Source organism: Carassius carassius, chromosome 28 (genome assembly GCF_963082965.1).
Source record: "Carassius carassius chromosome 28, fCarCar2.1, whole genome shotgun sequence".
NCBI classification, from domain to species: Eukaryota; Metazoa; Chordata; class Actinopteri; order Cypriniformes; family Cyprinidae; genus Carassius; species Carassius carassius.
This window is the reverse complement of record NC_081782.1, coordinates 20,664,393-20,685,286: the sequence shown is the minus strand read 5'-3', so window position 1 is coordinate 20,685,286 and position 20,894 is coordinate 20,664,393. Positions and strand designations below refer to the sequence as shown.

Genomic DNA, 20,894 nt, shown 5'->3' with positions numbered 1-20,894 from the left:
CACAACATTTCGCATAACTTTAAACAGCCAGTATTATGCGATTTTTAAGGTTCCCGATATCATTTTGTTAATCTACTACAATAGCATGCAAGGTCAAAAAATGCTTTCGTTTTCTCAAACTATGCATTTAATTTCACCTAATTTTACGACGATCCTCAAACTATTAGGTAAAAGTTCTAATATTTAGTCTTTTTAAACCCCTCCTTTAAATGAGCCTCCTTGGTCAGATGGCCCAGACTGTTGTGATTGGTCTACCACATTCAATGAGCCTCATTTACAAAACTTATGTATGACAGAAAATTGTGCTTATGGACGTTTCGATAATAACTTTATTTATTGTGCACTTTAGGCTTTACAACACATTTTCAAGTCGTTTAAATTCACATACAGCTACATTATGCACTGCATGAAAGTCAGTATTCAAAATGGCATAATAAAAATAATAATCATCTTTAATAAGGGCACTTTAAGACTTTCTTGACCACAAACTTGACCTTGAGCCTCTATGTCCCTGTCAAAATGCGTCATTGAAAAGTAAAGGAATAGTCCTTCACAATCGACCGCAAAGTTACTTCCATCTGTTTAACATATTCAAGAAAGCAAGCCCCTACTGCTGAACATTGTCCTTTCATTTTGATTTGTGTTTCTTGGTCTATCAGAACAGTCTATTAAAATTCATGATGGTTGACAGAATAAGATTTATCCAGTTTCCCTGTTTGCTTGTCTTCAACATGTAAAAGGCACTGTTTTGACATGCAAAAGTCATGAATACGCGATTTCATGGAAACATCTGTAGCATGCTCCGTTTAGCTCTGTTATGCACTGTGTTTCTGTGGCATCTACAGGGAAATGTGAATAGCCAGTGTTTGAGGTCTTAGCCCTTGTAGTGGAGATCTAACTAGCCCAGAGACATCCGCTGGGCCGCACTTCATGGCTTCCTGTGTCTCCTCTAATAGGCTGTTTCAAAGAGCAGCAAGGACACCTTGTGAAGGCGAGGAAATTAATACTCTGTGCCACCACGATGCTCCTCTCCACCCGTCTCCTGAAGGGCAGGCACACTTCCTCTCGGCCATTGCCGCCATCTGCCCTATCTCTGGTGCTTGAGAGGTCTCAGATGTGTCACAGAAGGCTCTTTCCATGCTCCATGCTTCCATCCCTTCCTCCAGTCTCCTGCTGTATTGGCTCATTTGCATCCATTTTTCATCAGTCATCACCAGAATCCCTCTGCACATCAAACGGAGCCAGACCGGAGGCTAGCCGCTTTTGTGGTCTCACATTTTGATTGTGCATTACATTCACCGAGGGTTATTGCTCTTTTTTTTAATCTGGACTAAGAGGAATGCACATGTTTAATGACTTAGTGGGGCACGCTTGGTATTCTGTGCAAATAGCGGTGAATGATACTCTGCCTTTGTGAAAGACTTCCAATGACAATGGTGGATAAGGTGCCGTGCTCATGAAGCGGTTCCCCCTCCTTAAATATTCATTCTTCATCAGGACGCATTGCATGTTCTCCCAACGCCTCTCAATGAGACTTAATAAACTTTCTATTGAGACAAATGGCAGATTTTCACCAGAGGCACAGCTGGATGTTGATGGAGAATGCTAATTCTGACAGCTCTGGACGAATTCCAGAGCAACAAAAAAAAAAATGACACGACGGTGGCACTTGTCACATCACTTTATCCAGGTGTTATCCATCTCTTCCCCAATAAACATTAATCTGCACTGCTTGTCTTTTATTGAATGAGTGAAGAAGCCGTTTTGCCAATAGGACAGGCACAGCGTGTGAGATGTGTGAAATGAGGTGCCTCAACCGTCATTTCCCACAAGGCCCTGCTGTTCACCATCTCTCAGACTGTCAGATGCCATCGTTTCACTGCTGCGCCTTGTGTGAAATGACCTGTCAAGGTTGTAAATTTATTTGTTCTCATGCAGGTTGACTGTAATGTTGAGGATACAGGGATTTATACGTTTCCTCTTCTTGCAATCTTCCTTACACCTGCGACTTGGGTAGCAATATCAGGTAGAAGAAATGCAAATAAGGTCAGCATACCCCCGTTGAGAGATTATCCTCGGTTTTAGATTATTCTTGTAGTGTTAATTCTTAACTGTCTGGAAACCAGTGCTTATGACAGATTTGGCATACTGTGTTGCAAGGTCATTTTATGTTTATCTTCTCACTTGTCTTTTTCCTGTCATTCTTTCCCCAAGGATGAATTTGGTATTGAGACAGATTATCAGCTATTTGGCTCTGAGGAAATGTCGCATGGCTTTTTTTCTTGCGTTGAAGGACTTGACTACCAATGCAAGTCATTTCATTGATATTCAACGTATATGTTGTCATTGAGCACTCATGGTAAATGGTAGCGATGTGGGGAAATTGTGAAGAGAGACTCATAATCGAATGCAACAGCATTTTACCGTCCTTCCAGACACCCTTGAATTCGTATGTAATCTGGTTAAGGCGAAAACTGGCCCGTTTGTCAATTTGTAGCCATAGTGTTGCCGGTAAGTCACTCCATAACGTCAGCAATACTGCTGGTCTCAAGTAGATTGTTGTGGTCTGTGGGATGTCAATGCTGTGGCAACTGCAGTTTATAGTATGGAGTTCTCACCATGATACCCCTCTAAGGCATATGTATCATATCTAATGCATGGGTTTGTATGGCTTCAATATCATAAATAAGGTGAATACTTTCCCAAGAAAGTGTATATAGTATATGCCCCAATGGATTGCCCATGCTCTTCAGAAATATTATCATTTCTGAGAACTTATTTTTATTGTCATTGCTTTTTCAAAATGAAAATGTACTAAATTAAAGCAGCTTATTCTTGATAATATTTCATTCATTATATGTAGACAAGTCATGTTTAAAATTTATCAAATATAAAACAGCAAGTATTTGATGTATAAATTTTTAGTCGTCATTGAAATTTGCTGTGGTTTGTTCACCATAATACACTTTTATCACCAAATAATTTAATCAAATTATGTCCTTTATTATGGCATATACATAACATTTATAACATATATTTATTTTGCTCATTAATTTAATTACTCGCTTTTCATTTATTTCATAATTGCTATACAATTTGTATATTTTTCAGATTTTTATTCTATATTATATAACATTTTATTAATTTATTCATTTTGTACAAATGTTTAAAAATTACTAAATAGACGAATCATTTTTTTCCTTTTTTTTAGAACTGACTTTTGTCAGACTTTACAGTGTTTATCTAGGTTAGTATGTATTTCTGTATAATTATTTATTTTTAATTCATATTCATTCATGAAGCAGTAAGTGATATTAAATTATGCAATTTAAAATTTATAAATTTATTATTATATGTAGAATCGATTTACCAAGATTAATAAAAATGTTGCTAAGTATTAAATTTAACTCGTACTGTACCACATACCAACCATACTTAATCTTATTGCTTCATTAATAAAAAACAATGGTAGCACTTTAATTTAAGGACCAATTCTGAGTGTTTTCAGACTCCCAAAATGCAATTGACATGTAAATGAATGGGCAAATAACATAAAAAGGTTTAAAAAAATAAAATAAAATAAAAAAGGTGTTGAACCCCTGAATGGGGAATTCTTTCATCCTCATGCATCTGCAGATTCCTGTTGAAATGACTAGATTTGGATGTTTAGTCATATTATAGAACATGTATCATCTCGCTGTTATTTAAAATTCGGAATGGAATTTGATATTGATTTACATTGTCTGAGTTAGTACCGTAAACTACAATTAAAACCATACCATAGAATAAATGTTAACTGAAATTCAAATAAATTGTAGGTAGTTGACAAGACAACATTTATTATTTGCAACTTTTGCATTTATTATTTTTAACAAGTGCAAGTGCTAAAATTAAAACCGAAATAAAAATGTAATAATAAAGATTCTTAATAAAAAAAACTAACATTAACTCAAATTTAAATTAAAGAGATAATGCTTAAAAATATATTAAACTAAAATCGTATATCATTAATACACTGTCTGATTTATGAACATTTGAAATGGAATGGATTTTTCAATAATAACAATAAAAAAAAGCGCTGTGTTTTTTTTTTTTTTTTTGCAATTATGCACATTATATTTAGGTTATAAGCTGAAAAGTTGTTGAACAAGGGGTTCTGAAACTGAACTTGATCTTCCCATCTCTAGTCTGAATGCAAACAAATGATTCCAGGAATAATATTCACTCACTTAAATTTCCCTTTTTGTGACATAATATTTTAATATTTTGGTGACGCCGCCAAATTTGAGAACCTCGTTAAGAGAAACATATTAAGAGGAAAAAGTCGCACTCTAAGCTGAAATAGCACTTTAATTTAAGGACCAATTCTCACTTAACTGGCATGCATATAGTAGACATATTGGCTGTTTATTAAATACTTATTAATGCTTTATTCTGCATGAGTATATTTAAGATCCCTTAATCATACCTGATGCCTACACTTAAAAACTACCTTACTAACCATTATTAATCAACATATTAGGAATTTATTGAAGCTAAGTCATAATTAAGATTTAGTTAACAGTGAAAATTGGACCTTAAAATAAAGTGTGTCCAAAATAGCTACTAAAATTAATTGTGGCCCTTGAGGCTAAAAGGACCCTGTGGCCCATGAGCTTTCCAAGTAGCCTTACTTTACCATCACAGACCAACACACCTGATAAAAGCTTTGTACTCGCCACACTCCTGACAGGACTTGCCCATAAGGAATAAGAGCCATTCTTTTGGGTTTATTGTGCAGGTGTGGCTTTGTCATGGCTTTACCTCAGTCCCATGATAACACATTGTGTGTTTGGCCTCGGCGTCATGTGTTGATCACAGTATAATCTATTTATTGCCCTCAGCCCTACGTGACCGCCCATGCCACATGCTTATCAGATTCCCACAGCCCCCTAGTATTAGGAGAACCAACCCGGAGTTGCAAACTCGCCATTTGCAACTTTATGAAACGGTGCCGCGGATATCTACATCAGCATTTTCCCCCGTGGCTTGGAAAACTACAATCTACCCCGGCGCTGATGCACTCCTTATGCAGAAGCAATTGCGAACTGCTCAGTTATGGAGAAGCTTTGGGGGATTTGCGCCTAGCCGACGGGGACTTGTATCCATATATTTGATTTAGCATACATGAATGTTGCTGCCTAGATCAGCACAGCGCTGAATGCATCAAGCCTAAGCACGGAATGACTCCAAATGAAGGCTGTAGCTCCTTATACCGCGCTAATGTTATCAGCAATCTCCACAGTTCTGCAGACTTGCTTGTGTGAGGAGGTTCATAAGTTATTCTGAATAGCTTCAAGTTCCAGTGTGAGTGTCAAAAGATGGTTCATTTCCATATTTTCTCATTTTCTGCTACCTGGGCCTCTTGTCATTGTTGTAGAAGTTTAAAAGAGAAGAATCGAGGTTGAAGAGAGTTCATTCGCACATCCCTGCCGTTGAATACAGTTTAAGATGTAGGATTAGCACTAGCCCATCTCCGTAGGGACCGCTCAAATCATTCCAGCCAGAACCGGCTGCATCATAAGTGTAATATTGTCCTTCTTCTGACAATAACATTAAGGATGCCATAGCGTGAATCGGAGTGCTTGGCATTTATAAAACTCTCAGGTGAGATGATGGTGTTCTTTCGCACTCTTCAATTCGGCTTCACGCGGTTGAGGTGCTTTACCTTGTAACACGTGTGCTTCGCATGGTGCCAGAGGACCCCCGCGCTCGCATTTTAACAAAGTTTCTATGGCAACGTGGCCATTACTCCAAGTTGTTGAGGATGCTCAGCTGGAGGGGGGCTAGTCACAAGTGCCTACATATCATCCAAACACCAGGATACAGACATACTTTAGGGATGAGTTGATTCCAATTTCTCATCCTGATGGTTAATTTATGCTCCTAGCCGCATGCCACAGAAATCTGATTGAGGTACCAAATGAGGAGATAGAGCGCATTAGTATTCATTTCTAGGTTTCAAATATGTACGGAGGAAGTCACACTTGCAGGTACAGCTTTTCAAGAATATATGTGGGGAAAACATTTGTATAGATTAAAATGCCATTGGAAGCAGGAGTTCGCAGCTTTTTGGGTTGTGATAGATTTTTTAAGTACCTAAATTATTGGGACCCTACATACCATCACTGACATACACTGTCTGTACTTAAAGGATTGGTTCAATTACTTCATGATTTACTCACTCTCAAACAATCCTAGCTAAGTATGGCTTTCCTCTTTCAGACAAATACAATCAGAGTTATATGAAAAAACTATCAAGCTTGATAATGGCAGTGAATAGTTTTCAAGATTTTGAATAAATAAAGTGCTTAAATCCATCATAAAAAGTGCTCCACAAGGCTCAGAGGGGTTAATAAAGGCCCTATGAAGTGAATCAATGCATTTGTGTAAGAGTAATATCCATATTTAAATCTTTAGAAATAGTAATCGTTAACTTCCGCTAACTGTCGTTCATCGGAACACAAGTTCTGGTGAGAATATGCTAGTGTTGCGAGAACCAAGTTTTGTTTCATGCACCAGTCACCTCCTGGCTTATAATGAAATAGACACTTTATAAATCTTTATAAATCCTCGTTTTGCCACTTCTAATTCATGATCAGTGTCTTGTTTTGCTCTCTCCTCTGTGCTGTACTAAAAACTTTCCTTTGGTTTTTTGAAAAGTTCCACGACTTTCCATTATTATCAAAACGATTCCTTTAACATGGATCCGCGAGTCCAGCTAAAAACACTGTATTATGCATGCCAGGCCACTAGTTGGCGATGTCATTTTGTAAAAATAAATAAATAAAACCCTATGCCCATACACACTTATTGACTGAACATCTAAAATGTATGCACATGATGTCACGGTTCATAGCATTAACATTTGCACTTGGAAACCAATTTTTAAAAGTTTGTGTTTTCAAACTCTCAAAATGCAATTGACATGTAAATGAATTGGCAAAAAAACATAAAAAAAGTTTATAAAAAATAAAAATAAAGGTGTTGAACCCCTGATTGGGGAATTCTTTCATCCTCATGCAAAATTCTCGATCTGCAGATTCCTGTTGTGACATAATATTTTAATATTCTGGTGATGCCCCCAAATTTGAGAACCTCATTAGGAGAAACATATTAAGAGGAAAAAGTCGCAATCTAAGCTGGAATAGTGTGTATGCTGCTGTATCATGATCGATGCTCGCTGCACTATCAGGAGGCTTCTTTCTCTCAGTATCATGTGAAATCCTAACTCTGTAAATGCAATACTACTGCACTTCCAGGCAGCACTGAGTTCTCGCCATCTGGGAAGCAACACGTCCCAGAATGTGATGATGTCAGCTGGATTAATTATATTGCCTGGTGCCTGAGAACCTGGAGGCACAGCTCAGGTCTTCCTGAAAGTTTGGTGCACAGCATCACAGTGTAACTGGAACTGCTACTTTGATTATTATAAACTTCATTCTGGTCTGGTCTAAAAAAAGTTTATGATATTTCAGGGGTAACAAATTTAAAACTGGGAGATCCCTTGGTGAGCAGAGAGACTGAGCAGAACATATTTTATACATCGGAGCATTGCATTTTAAGCCTGGCTTATAATAACATGCATTAATTTCCATATTAATGTATTTATATGCAGTACTTTATGGTTCTGCATTGCAAAGCCATTAAAACAATCCTTATTGATGTTTAGATTCATTAAACTACATGATACCAAATGCATTGCAGGAGGTACAATGAAACATTTAGCTGAACTTTAAGCTTTTGCTGAGGTTAATTTAATATTGTATTTTGGTTAAACGCATATTTACGTTTCATCAAACAGTAATAATTGGCGGACCCCTGCGGTATGGCTGTGGACCCCTGCTGAAGAAACTTGCTCTAAAATAATATTCACTCAGGAGTCTTTAGCAAGCATGCTTAACAGTTCAGAAGTTCATATTAAAATATATGAATTGAACATGTAAATAACTAATGATCTGCTATGGATTATATACTGTAAGCAGATTTTTTTGTTTTCTGGAATATGAAAAAAAAAAACGTAATTGTGTTTGTCTTTGTAAAAATCACTGCCACGATGCTAAGAAATATTGCGGTGCAGCAACCTGGGCATTTTAGGTGTTTGCTACAGGGTTACTAATTAAAATTATTATTTTTTAATAAAATGTATAATGTTACAAAAAAATTATCTTTGAAGTAAATGCTGTTCTTTTAAACATTACATTTTTCAACAAGTCTTGAAAAAAAGTTTCTTCTGTAATTCTGTGGTGCTGAGTATTATTTTACTATTATTTTCATGTAGCATCAATATTTTGGTAAATATTAAGGTCAGGTAAATTTGAGAACTTTTAATATTATGAAACATTGGTTTTGTACTGATGTTTTTGTACTAATTTTGCATTCATTCATTCATTCATTTAGATATTTTGCTTGTTAATTAATGTACAATGAGTAATAAAATATTAGTTTGTATAAGTTGTCAACATCTTTTTTTTATTTAGTTTTCTGTAGCACTGTCAATGATACTCAAAACATAATGTGATATATGTGTTATGAACTTCATAAACATGTTTCACTGTTTAATAATAAGAAATATTTATTGAGCAGTAAATCAGCATTTTAGAATGATTTCTAAAGAATCATGTGACACTGAAAACTGGTGTAATGCTGCTGTAAAATCAGCTTTGCATTACGGGAATTACATTTTGAAATATATTAAAATAAAATAAAAATAAAAAAATTTATTAATAGTAATATTTCATAATCTTACTGTTTTTTTTTTTTTTTTTTTTTACTGTATGTTTGCTCAAATAAATACAGCCTTGGTGAGCATGAGAGACTTTTCAAAAACATTAATAATTATCATCAGCCCCAAACAGTTGAATAACAAAAATGATGGAATGAAGATTCCAAATGATTAAAATTTGATAAGATAGCCGTACAATTTGAAGTATCATTCATTTCTACAGTGCTAGATGTTTCAGGAATGACTCACATATAGATATATCCCTGTCAGAGTAGCATAATAACTGTTTGTGTTTGTGTGTGTGTAGCTGGGAGGTGTTGCGATTTCTCCTGTCAAACCTGCGCTGGTGGATGGAGGAGTACAGATTTGATGGATTCAGGTTTGATGGCGTGACGTCTATGCTCTACCATCATCACGGCATGGGTATGTCCATGGAAGATTACTGTACATTAATAACATTCCTCCCCTGTAAATGTCACATGCTCTTATTGTAGAAAAGCGTATTGGAAAAGCAACCGTTCCAAGGGCAGTTTCAGTAGACTGTGAGCATGTTACGTAAACTCATAAATGAACAGAATTAAACAGGAAAAGCATGTGATATAAGTTCTTTCAAGCAGGAAATTAATTACACAAGTAGTGTGGCAAAGGTTATCCTGGCATTTTTCTCTTCTCTTTTTAATTTTGTACCAGTGATGCTGCTAATGATTTTTGGTAGGTTTTCAAAGATCGCTTTGAATAAATCCTGCTTTGGCTTAATGAAACATGACATTAGATTTACAAAAAAGGGTTATTGTGAGTTGGTTTCTTCATAGCTCTTTTTAAAATGAGTTTTGTGCAATTGCTAATTATTTTTTATTAAAATGTAACCATCAGTGGTGGAATCTGATTAAATTTACATGTTCCCTGATGCCCAGGAACTGGATTTTCCGGGGATTATGGTGAATACTTTGGACTCCAAGTAGATGAGGAGTCTATTGTCTACCTAATGTTGGCAAACCATATTTTGCACACCCTCTATCAGGACTGCATCACTATTGCAGAGGTAAGCTGTATGTTATTTGAAATGCACTGAACATAGAAGCTCTCGACAGCACGAAGAGTATTTCTGAAATGTTAGCTCAGCAGTTCTTGAACTGAATTGCTTCTGTTCTTATTCTGCTGCTTTGAGATGACAGTAATATAACATTAATGTCATAGTTCTCATCAGCCATTGCTTACACTGCAACAATATGACTGTTTTCAAACAGGTTTCCCAGAAACTCTGCATAAGACTTGAGCTCTTGTTTAAAATACATTTTTGGGTGAACTATTCCTTTAAGTTAAAAGGTGTCTCTCTTTCTGTACTGGCTACTCTCTTCAGAATATGTAGCAGGATCATCCAAAATGACCATAATACCTTTAGTCATGGCTCGATAACCTTAATCTTGTCAACAGCGACACTGTATCCCAACTCCACAAAGACAGAATTAACCTTCCGAGTCAACGGGACACAGTGCATTAAATTAGCACTCAGTGGCTCTGTCTAAAGCCATGATTAATGAGACCACTTACTTTTTACTTACTTTGTTCAGTGTTTTGTAATTAGTGGACAGCGCCCACCAGAGATATCATCTAATTCTCTTTTATGAGCTCCATTGATAGAGCTGGACTGTGAATGTTTAAGTTTGCTTACATTGCAGGAAACAATTAAATAGCATAAAAACAGACTACATATAAAACAAAAACTAGGACCACAGCTACTTTTTGTATTCAGTGGTTAATTCAATTTTGCACAGCGCTGCATATTACGTGATACACTGAAGAAAAGACTAGCATGGCTGGAGACCACTGCTAATCTAGTCAACAAAATAAGTGGCAAAAAGTTTTTTTTTTTTTTGTTTTTTTTTTTTGGTTTAGCAATAACACATTTGGCTGGTCATGTGATCCCAACATGTCAGCCCCCATGAGGCGACCCACTCTGTGAATATAAATAAATTAACTTTTATTAGGAAGCCTGATATGACTGGAGTCATCATTATATTTGAATTTCTCATTACATTAGACATTACAAGTCCTCCTTTTATATAAATAAATGATTGAAATAAATGGAATTTCATGTTTTTTATCTTAATCATTTTAAACATTTTAAAAATGCATTATTCTTTATTATATATATATATATTTATATATATATATATATATATATATATATATAATGTACAGTACAGACCAAAAGTTTGGACACACCTTCTCATTCAAAGAGTTTTCTTTATATTCATGACTATGAAAATTGTAGAGTCACACTGAAGGCATCAAGGGCTATTTGACCAAGAAGGAGAGTGATGGGGTGCTGCGCCAGATGACCTGGCCTCAACAGTCACCGGACCTGAACCAAATCGAGATGGTTTAGGGGTGAGCTGGACCGCAGAGTGAAGGCAAAAGGGCCAACAAGTACTAAGCATCTCTCTGGGAACTCCTTCAAGACTGTTGGGAGACCATTTCAGGTGACTACCTCTTGAAGCTCATCAAGAGAATGCCAAGAGTGTGCAAAGCAGTAATCAAAGCAAAAGGTGGCTACTTTGAAGAACCTAGAATATGACATTTTCAGTTGTTTCACACTTTTTTGTTATGTATATAATTCCACATGTGTTAATTCATAGTTTTGATGCCTTCAGTGTGAATCTACAATTTTCATAGTCATGAAAATAAAGAAAACTCTTTGAATGAGAAGGTGTGTCCAAACTTTTGGTCTGTACTGTGTATATATATATACATACATACATACATACATACATACACACACACACACACACACACACACACACACACACACACACACACGTTTGTTTTTGTGAAAAGTGGGGACATCCCATAAGTTTAATGGTTTTCATCCTGTACAAACTGTATATTCTAAGGCCCTACACCAATCCTAACCCTAACCCTCACAGGAAACTTTGTGCATTTTTACTTTCTCAAAAAAAAAACTAATTCTGTATGGTTTATAAGCATTTTGGAAAATAGGGACTTGGGTTATGTCCTCATAAGTCACCCTATATATATATATATATATATATATATATATATATATATACATATATAACACAATAAATCCATTTTTAATAATTTGAGTAAAAATATTTTTTCTTTGCCAAGAAATTCGCAAGATGAAAACCACTATATTCTGTTTAAAACTTTTGCATAGCATCTTTAGGTTATAATAACATTAAAAATTTTAATCCAGGTTTTGATTTTCAAATATTAATTTTTTTCCCAAAATGCAATAAATCCATGATACTTTTTTTTTTCTCTCAAAATGCAATAAATCCATTGAATCAATATGAAAGTTACTTTTCATATTTAAACTGATGAAAATGCACAACATAGTAAGTTGATCCACATATGACAGCCTCTGAACTTGGTCAATACTAATCTTATATACAGGGACTGGATTAAAAATACTTTAATTTGTCATTGCTTCCAACAGGAATTCAATAGGTAATCTTGCTAATGCTATAATTAATTACAGAAATAAAATAAAATTTCATCATGAACATGAACAACACTATCACATTAGACCACAGAAATTTCTAAATCACATTTCCCTTGCTTTCAGCTTCCAAAAGTGCATTCATCTTCTGCCATGTTACATTCATTTATTTGACTAGTGCTATGTGCTGTATCAACAAAACATAAATGGCATTAATAAAAACACTGCTAATAACACAGACAAGCTACGCAATATCACGTTCATAATCGAATGCGATTCATCTAATGAGCGTGATATAGCGCATCTTCTCTGTGATCTATGGCTCTGTGTATTAAATGACGCGCCTTCTAAAAGCCCATGATGGAAGTTTACCGGTACTATTAATCACAGAACCGGCATTACAGACGAGATGCGCATGGCAATCACATGCGATTTATCGTGCAGCACTTGTTTGTTGATCACAAAGTACAAAGTGACGTGACATTCAGCCAAATATGGTGACCCATACTCAGAATTCGTGCTCTGCATTTAACCCATCCAAAGTCCACACACACACCGTTAAAACACACACTGTGAACACACACCCGGAGCAGTGGGCAGCCATTTATGCTGCGGCGCCCGGGGAGCAGTTGGGGGTTCAGTATATATACGGTATATATATATATATATATATATATATATATATATATATATATATATATATATATATATATATATATATATATATATATATTGTCGCGGGCTGAAGAATCACACGGCAGGCTGTGATGAAGGTTTAAAGCCCCGGAGGGTGTATTTATTAGTGGTTGTGAACGTGACGGTGCCAGTAGTGTCCGGTGCTCGTCCTCGGTGCTGCGTGATCCTGTTTGCCGGTCGGCTGAGTGCAAGGGGAATCGGTGTCCGGTGCTCAGGTGGCGGGCTGGTCGGTCACTCGCTTTCTGGAGAGATAAGAGACACAACATTAGCTGGCGATCTTCTGGAGAGCTTTTCTCCCCCGTGTCTTCTCAGGTGCAGCTTTTGTAGTCGCCCTTTGAGCGTCTTCAGCTGGGACCGATCAGCCCGCGGTGATTGTGTGCAGGTGGATCTCCTCCGTTGCCAGGGCGACGCTGATAGGAGCCCGGGACACGGCTCACAATATATATATATATATATATATATATATATATATATATATATATATATATATATATATATACGGTATATATATAAATATATATATATATATATATATATATATATATATATATATATACGGTATATATATAAATATATATATATATATATATATATATATATATATATATATATATATATATATACCATATTTTCCGGACTATAAGTCACACTTTTTTTTCATAGTTTGGCTGGTCCTGCGACTTATAGTCAGGTGTGACTTATTTATCAAAATTAATTTGACATGAACCAAGAGAAAACATTACCGTCTACAGCCATGAGAGGGTGCTCTATGCTGCTCAGTGCTCCTGTAGTCTACACTGAAAACATATAGTGCCCTTTCCCGGCTGGGGACGGTAATGTTTTCTCTTGGTTCTAAATAAATGCGACTTATAGTCCAGTGCGACTTCTATATGTTGTTTTTCTCATCATGACGTATTTTTGGACTGATGCGACTTATACTCAGGTGCGACTTATAGTCCAAAAATACGGTATATGTATATATATATATTAACATGGGTGCGTAAAAAAATATGCAACGCATATGCACTGCAGACGGAGTATGTGTGAAACAGGCGTCAGGTTGTTTGCACCTTGTGCAATGTGGAATTAGTTTACAGCTTTTTCAAGCACTTTGTGAGGCATTTTGGAAACAAGAGATGAGCCCCTTTTCTAATGCACCATCTAGCTTGATAAACCCCTTCTCAAAGACTTACTGTTTTTAATTTTATTTGGGTAACACATATTCTGAATGCCGTCAGCATAATTCGAATGAGCCATTTTAATCTAGATTAATCTAGATTAATTTCAAGATCACAGTGAGATTAATCTAGATTAAAAAAATTAATCTATGCCCAGATCTAATATATATATATATATATACAGTACAGACCAAAAGTTTGGACACACCTTCTCATTTAAAGAGTTTCTTTATAGAGTCACACTGTGGCAGCTGATTCGTCACATTCCCCCTCCCAAGCAACATTCCCGTCATCAGTGCGCGGGGATTCCTCTCCGGGCGGTCCTCCCTCTCGCAGCGCACCGTAAACAGGGACAGAAAAACCGGGTTTTAGTGACAGCCTCAACCAACCATAGGGTAAAATGACAATAACCAAGAAGTCACTTACCTTTTTGTGGCTGGGAGGCTGTCCCCGGTCCCCGGTCTCTTCCCCGTGCATGAACACTGGTGTCCTCTTGGGTCCAGGAAGGGTGCGTTGAGGGACTCCCGAGCCACTAGGTATAACAACAGCTTTATTCATTCTAGAGGCTGACTTAATAATAGCCCGTAATCAATGCATTTTCCACAGATATGGAGTCATCTGGTATACATTTAAATCCAGGTCTTAGAGTCATGCATGACAAATCTCCCCTTGACCCCATCTGTTCATGTTTCAATACATAAACTAAATTAAATCTTTTAAACTAAATCTTTATATATATATATATATATATATATGTATATATATATATATATATATATATATATATATATATATGTATATATATATATATATATATATATATATATATATATATATATGTATATATATATATATGTATGTATATATATATATATGTATATATGTATATATATATATATATATTCCCGTCATCAGGGCGCCACCCACTCGGGAGTGCTACCATCGTCAACCAGGCTCCAAACGGTCGGAGTGGGCGGGGATTCCTCTCCGGGCGGTCCACATTGCACAAGGTGCAAACTACCTGACGCCTGTTTCACACATACTCCATCTGCAGTGCATATGCGTTGCATATTTTTTTACGCACCCATGTTAATATATATATATATATATATATATATATATATATATATATATATATATATATATATATATATATACATATATATATATATACATATTATATATATATATATATATATATATATATACACCGTATTTTTTGGACTATAAGTCGCACCTGAGTATAAGTCGCATCAGTCCAAAAATACGTCATGATGAGGAAAACAACATATAGAAGTCGCACTGGACTATAAGTCGCATTTATTTAGAACCAAGAGAAAACATTACCGTCTCCAGCCGGGAAAGGGCACTATATGTTTTCAGTGTAGACTACAGGAGCACTGAGCAGCATAGAGGACCTCCCGGAGAGGAATCCCCGCCCACTCCGACCGTTTGGAGCCTGGTTGACGATGGTAGCACTCCCGAGTGGGCGGCGCCCTGATGACGGGAATATATATATATATATATATATATATATATATATATATATATATATATATATATATATATATAAAGATTTAGTTTAAAAGATTTAATTTAGTTTATGTATTGAAACATGAACAGATGGGGTCAAGGGGAGATTTGTCATGCATGACTCTATGACCTGGATTTAAATGTATACCAGATGACTCCATATCTGTGGAAAATGCGTTGATTACAGTCGGTGAACAGGTTGGTGGGCTATTATTAAGTCAGCTTCTAGAATGAATAAAGCTGTTGTTGTTTTTCTTGCCGATGTTCAGATGGTGGATAATTTAATTAAACGTGGAATTACAATTAATTGTAGGTTCAGACCACTATTTTCCTGTTGAAACCAAAGGAGCTCGTAAACATCAATTTGAGGCATTTTTGCAGGATTTGAAGCGGTTTTTGGTGTCTTGCAAGACTGCAATGAGAAAAGCAACTTTTGATGAACTAATAACAAAGGTGAAAGGCATGACCAATCGTGATGTGGGGGGGGGGGGGGGGGATCTGATTATTACAGAATGAGAAAGAAAGAATATATAGCTTGTTGTTTGATATCAGTCACTTCTTTATTTATAAGGACTATGACATCCTTGAATTTTGGATTAAATTAATCATTATTTAATCACATTGGAATTGAAACAGCGAATCGAAAAGAATAGGAATCGATAAGCATAATAGGAATCAATAAAATTCATACGATACACAACCCTAGCTGTAGTGCTGAAAAAAGGGCTGCTTTGTTTGATTTTGTATGTTTGAAAAAAGCAAGTGTAGTTTTTCTGCAGGAAACACACATAGATATGGACAATCAGGCACAGTGGCTGAGTGAATTAAGAGGCCAAGCCTCTTCCTTAGCCATAGATCAAATGTTAGTCCCAGAGTGGAAGTTCTTATTTCTTCTGATTTACAAATTCAAGACAATAAGGTTACAGAAATTATACCTGTTAGAATGCAAATATTATATTGTAAGTTATATATACAGTACAGACCAAAAGTTCGGACAAACCTTCTCATTCAAAGAGTTTTCTTTATTTTCATGACTATGAAAATTGTAGATTCACACTGAAAGCATCAAAACTATGAATTAACACATGTGGAATTATATATGGAATTATATACATACAAAAAAATGTGAAACAACTGAAAATGTCACATTCTAGGTTCTTCAAAGTAGCCACCTTTTGCTTTTGCTTCTGTACTATATATATATATATATATATATATATATATATATATATATATATTAATTGTTATGCTCCAAATGATGATGTAGAAAGAGTATTTTTTGTTTTTGTTTTTATTAAAAGATGTTATTTAAGAAAATACAAATAATAGAATAATATTTTTAGCTGGTGACTTTAATTATACTTTTGATTACACTATGTATATGAATAAATTCGAGCCTCACTTAAAATCGGCTGAAATTCTCAAAACCATAGTCCAGTATCATTTACATTTACATTTACATTTAATCATTTAGCAGACGCTTTTATCCAAAGCGACTTACAAATGAGAACAATAGAAGCAGTCAGGTCAACAAGAGAACAACAACAGTGTACAAGTGCCATGACAAGTCTCAGTTAGTCTAGTATAGAACGCATAGGTAGGTTTTTTTTTTTTTTTTTTTTATAAAAAGACAAGAAAAGGAAAAGTGCTAGTGTTAGTTGGTTAAGTGCAGGCGAAAAAGATGAGTCTTTAGCTGTTTCTTGAAAATGAATCATAATTTTGTTGATGTATGGAGAGAAGGTTTTCCTACTGACAGACAAAATATGTGGTTAAAAATAAATCCTGACACAGTTTCTGGTGCACGATTTGATAGAATTTATGTACAAATGGGTAATAGAGGAAGATTTTTTTATTTTTATACTTCTCCAACGTCACTTTCTGATCATCACTATATTGCTTTCTCTATGTCTATAACACAGAGCACTTCCTTTCGTAATTATTGGTGTTTTAACAATAGATTGTTGCAAGATAAATCCTTTGTACAGTTTTTTCACTCAGTTCTGATGAGAGTGGAGAGGGGGAAAGTCAAAGTACAAAACTTTTGGCCAGTGGTGGGACATCAGAAAAGTACAGAATTCAGATTTTTTTTTGCCAACAATATACAAGGAATCGCTTGGTTGAAATGAGAGAAAAAGTCGATCTTTTTTGGATCAGCAAATTCTTAAGCTAAGTAGCACCATTGGTGTGGGTGAAGATACAGAGGCTGCAAGGATGCTTAAAAATAATTTGCTTCTAAAGAATTTGTGAAGAAAGGAGTCATGGCAAATGTATACATGGAAAATTTCTTCAGTTAAACAGCATGGATTCTTCCAGAACTTTCTTATTTTCATTGGAGAAAAATATTAGAGAAAGGAAGAATATAAATGATCTCAAACTGTTAGATGGAAAAGAAATGACAGAAAAGAAAGAAACAATTTCACAAGTTTTATGGTTTTATGAAGATTTATATAGTGCACAACCTTGCAATCTTGAAGCAACTGATCAACTTCTAGATGGACTTTCACAGCTTGGAAAAGAAGATAAAGCTGATTTAGAAAAACAAGGTCTTTTCAGGAGTTAAGTAACGCCTTACAGCAGCAGTCTTCAAGAAAAACACCAGGGCTGAATGGATTGACTCCTGAATTTTATAAAGTTTTTTGGTCCATTATAGGACAAGAACTGCATGCTGTTTCATGAAAGTTTTGAGTCAAAAACCTTACCCCTTAGTTGTAGAAGAGCTGTGGTAACCCTTTTACCTAAGAAGGGAGATCTTGGCTTAATAAAAACTGGCGACCAGTCTCTCTTTTAGGAACTGATTACAAACTTTGATCTAATCTTTATCTTTTGTCAAATCGCCTTCCATGGAGACCAGTCTTACTGTATTCCAAAGCGTTCTATATTCAATAATCTTTTTCTTGTGTGACATATGTTGTATTTAACCGAACTCCATAAACTAGATCTTGGCATTGTGTATTTGGACCAAGAAAAGGCCTTCGACAAAGTTGACCGTGCATATTTGTTTAAATCGCTTCAAGGCTTTGACTTTGGAGAATAGTTTACTTCATGGATAAGGCTTATGTATAAGGATGTTTAAAGTATGCTGAAGGTTAATGGAACTCTGACATGACCATTTTCGTTGCATAGAGGAGTAAGACAAGGTTGCATCTTATCTGGCCTCTTGTACACGATTTCTATTGAACCATTGTTAAGGATGTTGAGCGAGACGTTGCAAGGACTGACATTTCCATCATCTTGCCTCTCGAATATACCAACAGTGAAACTAACCGCTTATGCTAATGACATCACAGCTATTATTAGATCTGAAGGTGACGTTAAACATCTGGTTTCATGTCTCAATATCTTTCAGTGTGTATCTTCTGCATGGGTTATTTTGGGGAAAAAAAAACTGATACCCTGTTATTGGGTCATTGGTCAGATCAGAACCCACCTCAGCTTTCACATCAGTGCATTTGGAATAAAGAGGGCATTGAAATCATTGGACTTTTTTGGGGAATGAGCAGCATATGAAAAGGAATTGGGGAGGACTTATAGAGAAAGTGACTGGAAAGCTGCCGAGATGGAAATGGATTCAAGCCTGGCAGACTGTTAGTAGTGAACAGTCTTGCTGCCTCAATACCGTGGCATCATTTAACAGTACTGGATCCTCCAAAAGACCTATTGTCAAAACTTCAAAAAGCTTTAGTGGATTTCTTCTGGGGTGGCCATTACTAGCTTCCCTCTGGATACTTCCTGTCAATGAGGGTGGTCAAGGCAAGGGTTAATACATCTAACCATGAGGTTACAAACTGCCCAAAAGCTGCTTTATTCTTCAGACTCTGTACCATGGGTTAGTTTTGGTCATGTCATTTTACAAACAAAAAGCAGGATGGGACTTGATAAACAGATTTTTAATCTCAGAAAATTATGTAAAAGGTAAGATAGTTTAGAGATAAGAAGTTTAATGGATCTGTTTGTGAAGCTTGGAGGTATTTTAAGTTGGAGCTGAGAGAACATTTTGGCTTTGGTGAACCGCTTTTTCATAACCCCTGGTTTTGTAGTACAAGACTGTACTATGTCTTAAACATATATCTCTTAAATTAGTTTTAGCAGGAGTAACCAAAGTTGTAAATTTGTTGGATTTGTCAAAGAGACAGTGGTTTTCAGTACAGGGTATTACTAAGAAGATTGGAAGTAGATCAAAGAGAATAGTGGGGGATATTCTGAAGAGTTTGACAACATCTTTTCCTAGACCTTTACAAGGATTTATAACACATTTTGTGTCTGGTCATTTTACAAAGGTTATTTTTCCAGAAGTGTGTGTAACAGCAAATATAGATCAGTATCAGTAATAATAATGGTGATAATGCGAATATGTTGCTGTCTTTTTAAATGTTTACAAAGTCTTCCTTTTTCTAAATTTATGTAACATTTGTGTAAGGTCATTGTTTGTGGGACAGTTAAGAAAGAGGAGAGATACAAAACATATTTTTTCTGTATCTGAAAATAAATCGCCGCCTTAGCATTAATTTTATAAAAATCTTCTTCCAGAAAGGTCTGGTGACTTAAAGAAGTGAATTTTGCATTGCTCATTGGCAACAGAAGTGTTTTTGTTTAAAAGTATAGTATAGTTTCTTTGCCTTGTACTGTGCATAGAACCTGACACTGTTTTTCATGTGTTTTTTTTTTTTTTTTTTTTTTGTGAATGTTGCAAATTATTTCCTCTTCAACCTTTTAAATGGAATTTTCAGCAGGCTATGGTTTACATTTCTCAAAAACAATGTTCATTTATGGTTATGAATACTCTCACAATAAGAAGGAGATTTGTATTTTTTCCAACTTTGTGCTTGGACAGTCAAATTTAGCCATTTGGAAAGCTTATAGAGTTGAAATGGAAAGTCAGGAAGTTAATATGGTCAGTTTGTTCAAGGCCTTAGTTGAATCTAGGATTCGAGTGGAATATGAATATTATTGCGTAAATAGTGATGATTTGATGTTTGAGAATAAATGGTGTTAGTTTTTATAGAAGATGAAATGTTTGTTTGTATGTGAAAATGTCTCTCTCGCTTTCAATTCAATATGTGATTTATTGGCATGACAATTGTTACAATGTATTGCCAAAGCATAGTGTTTACATTGAATCTAGAACAAATATGTATTTAAAAATATAATTAAAAAAAAATAGAAAAATAAATTCTAGAATTTTACGAACAATTTAAAATGTAAAGTTTTCAGTGCTAATTCTTCACTGCACGTCTTTGGTAAATCCTGACAGTAGGTA

General features: G+C 35.4%; 1 protein-coding gene across 1 annotated transcript in view; it reads left to right on the top strand.

The window, feature by feature from the left end:
* LOC132108177 (1,4-alpha-glucan-branching enzyme-like) overlaps positions 1-20,894 on the top strand; it is a 187,314-nt gene that overhangs the window by 86,702 nt on the left and 79,718 nt on the right. Inside the window, exons 8-9 of the mRNA XM_059514781.1 lie at positions 9,072-9,187; positions 9,679-9,806. Of these exons, the coding sequence (XP_059370764.1) occupies positions 9,072-9,187; positions 9,679-9,806 (244 nt within the window). The remainder of the gene's footprint in view (positions 1-9,071; positions 9,188-9,678; positions 9,807-20,894) is intronic.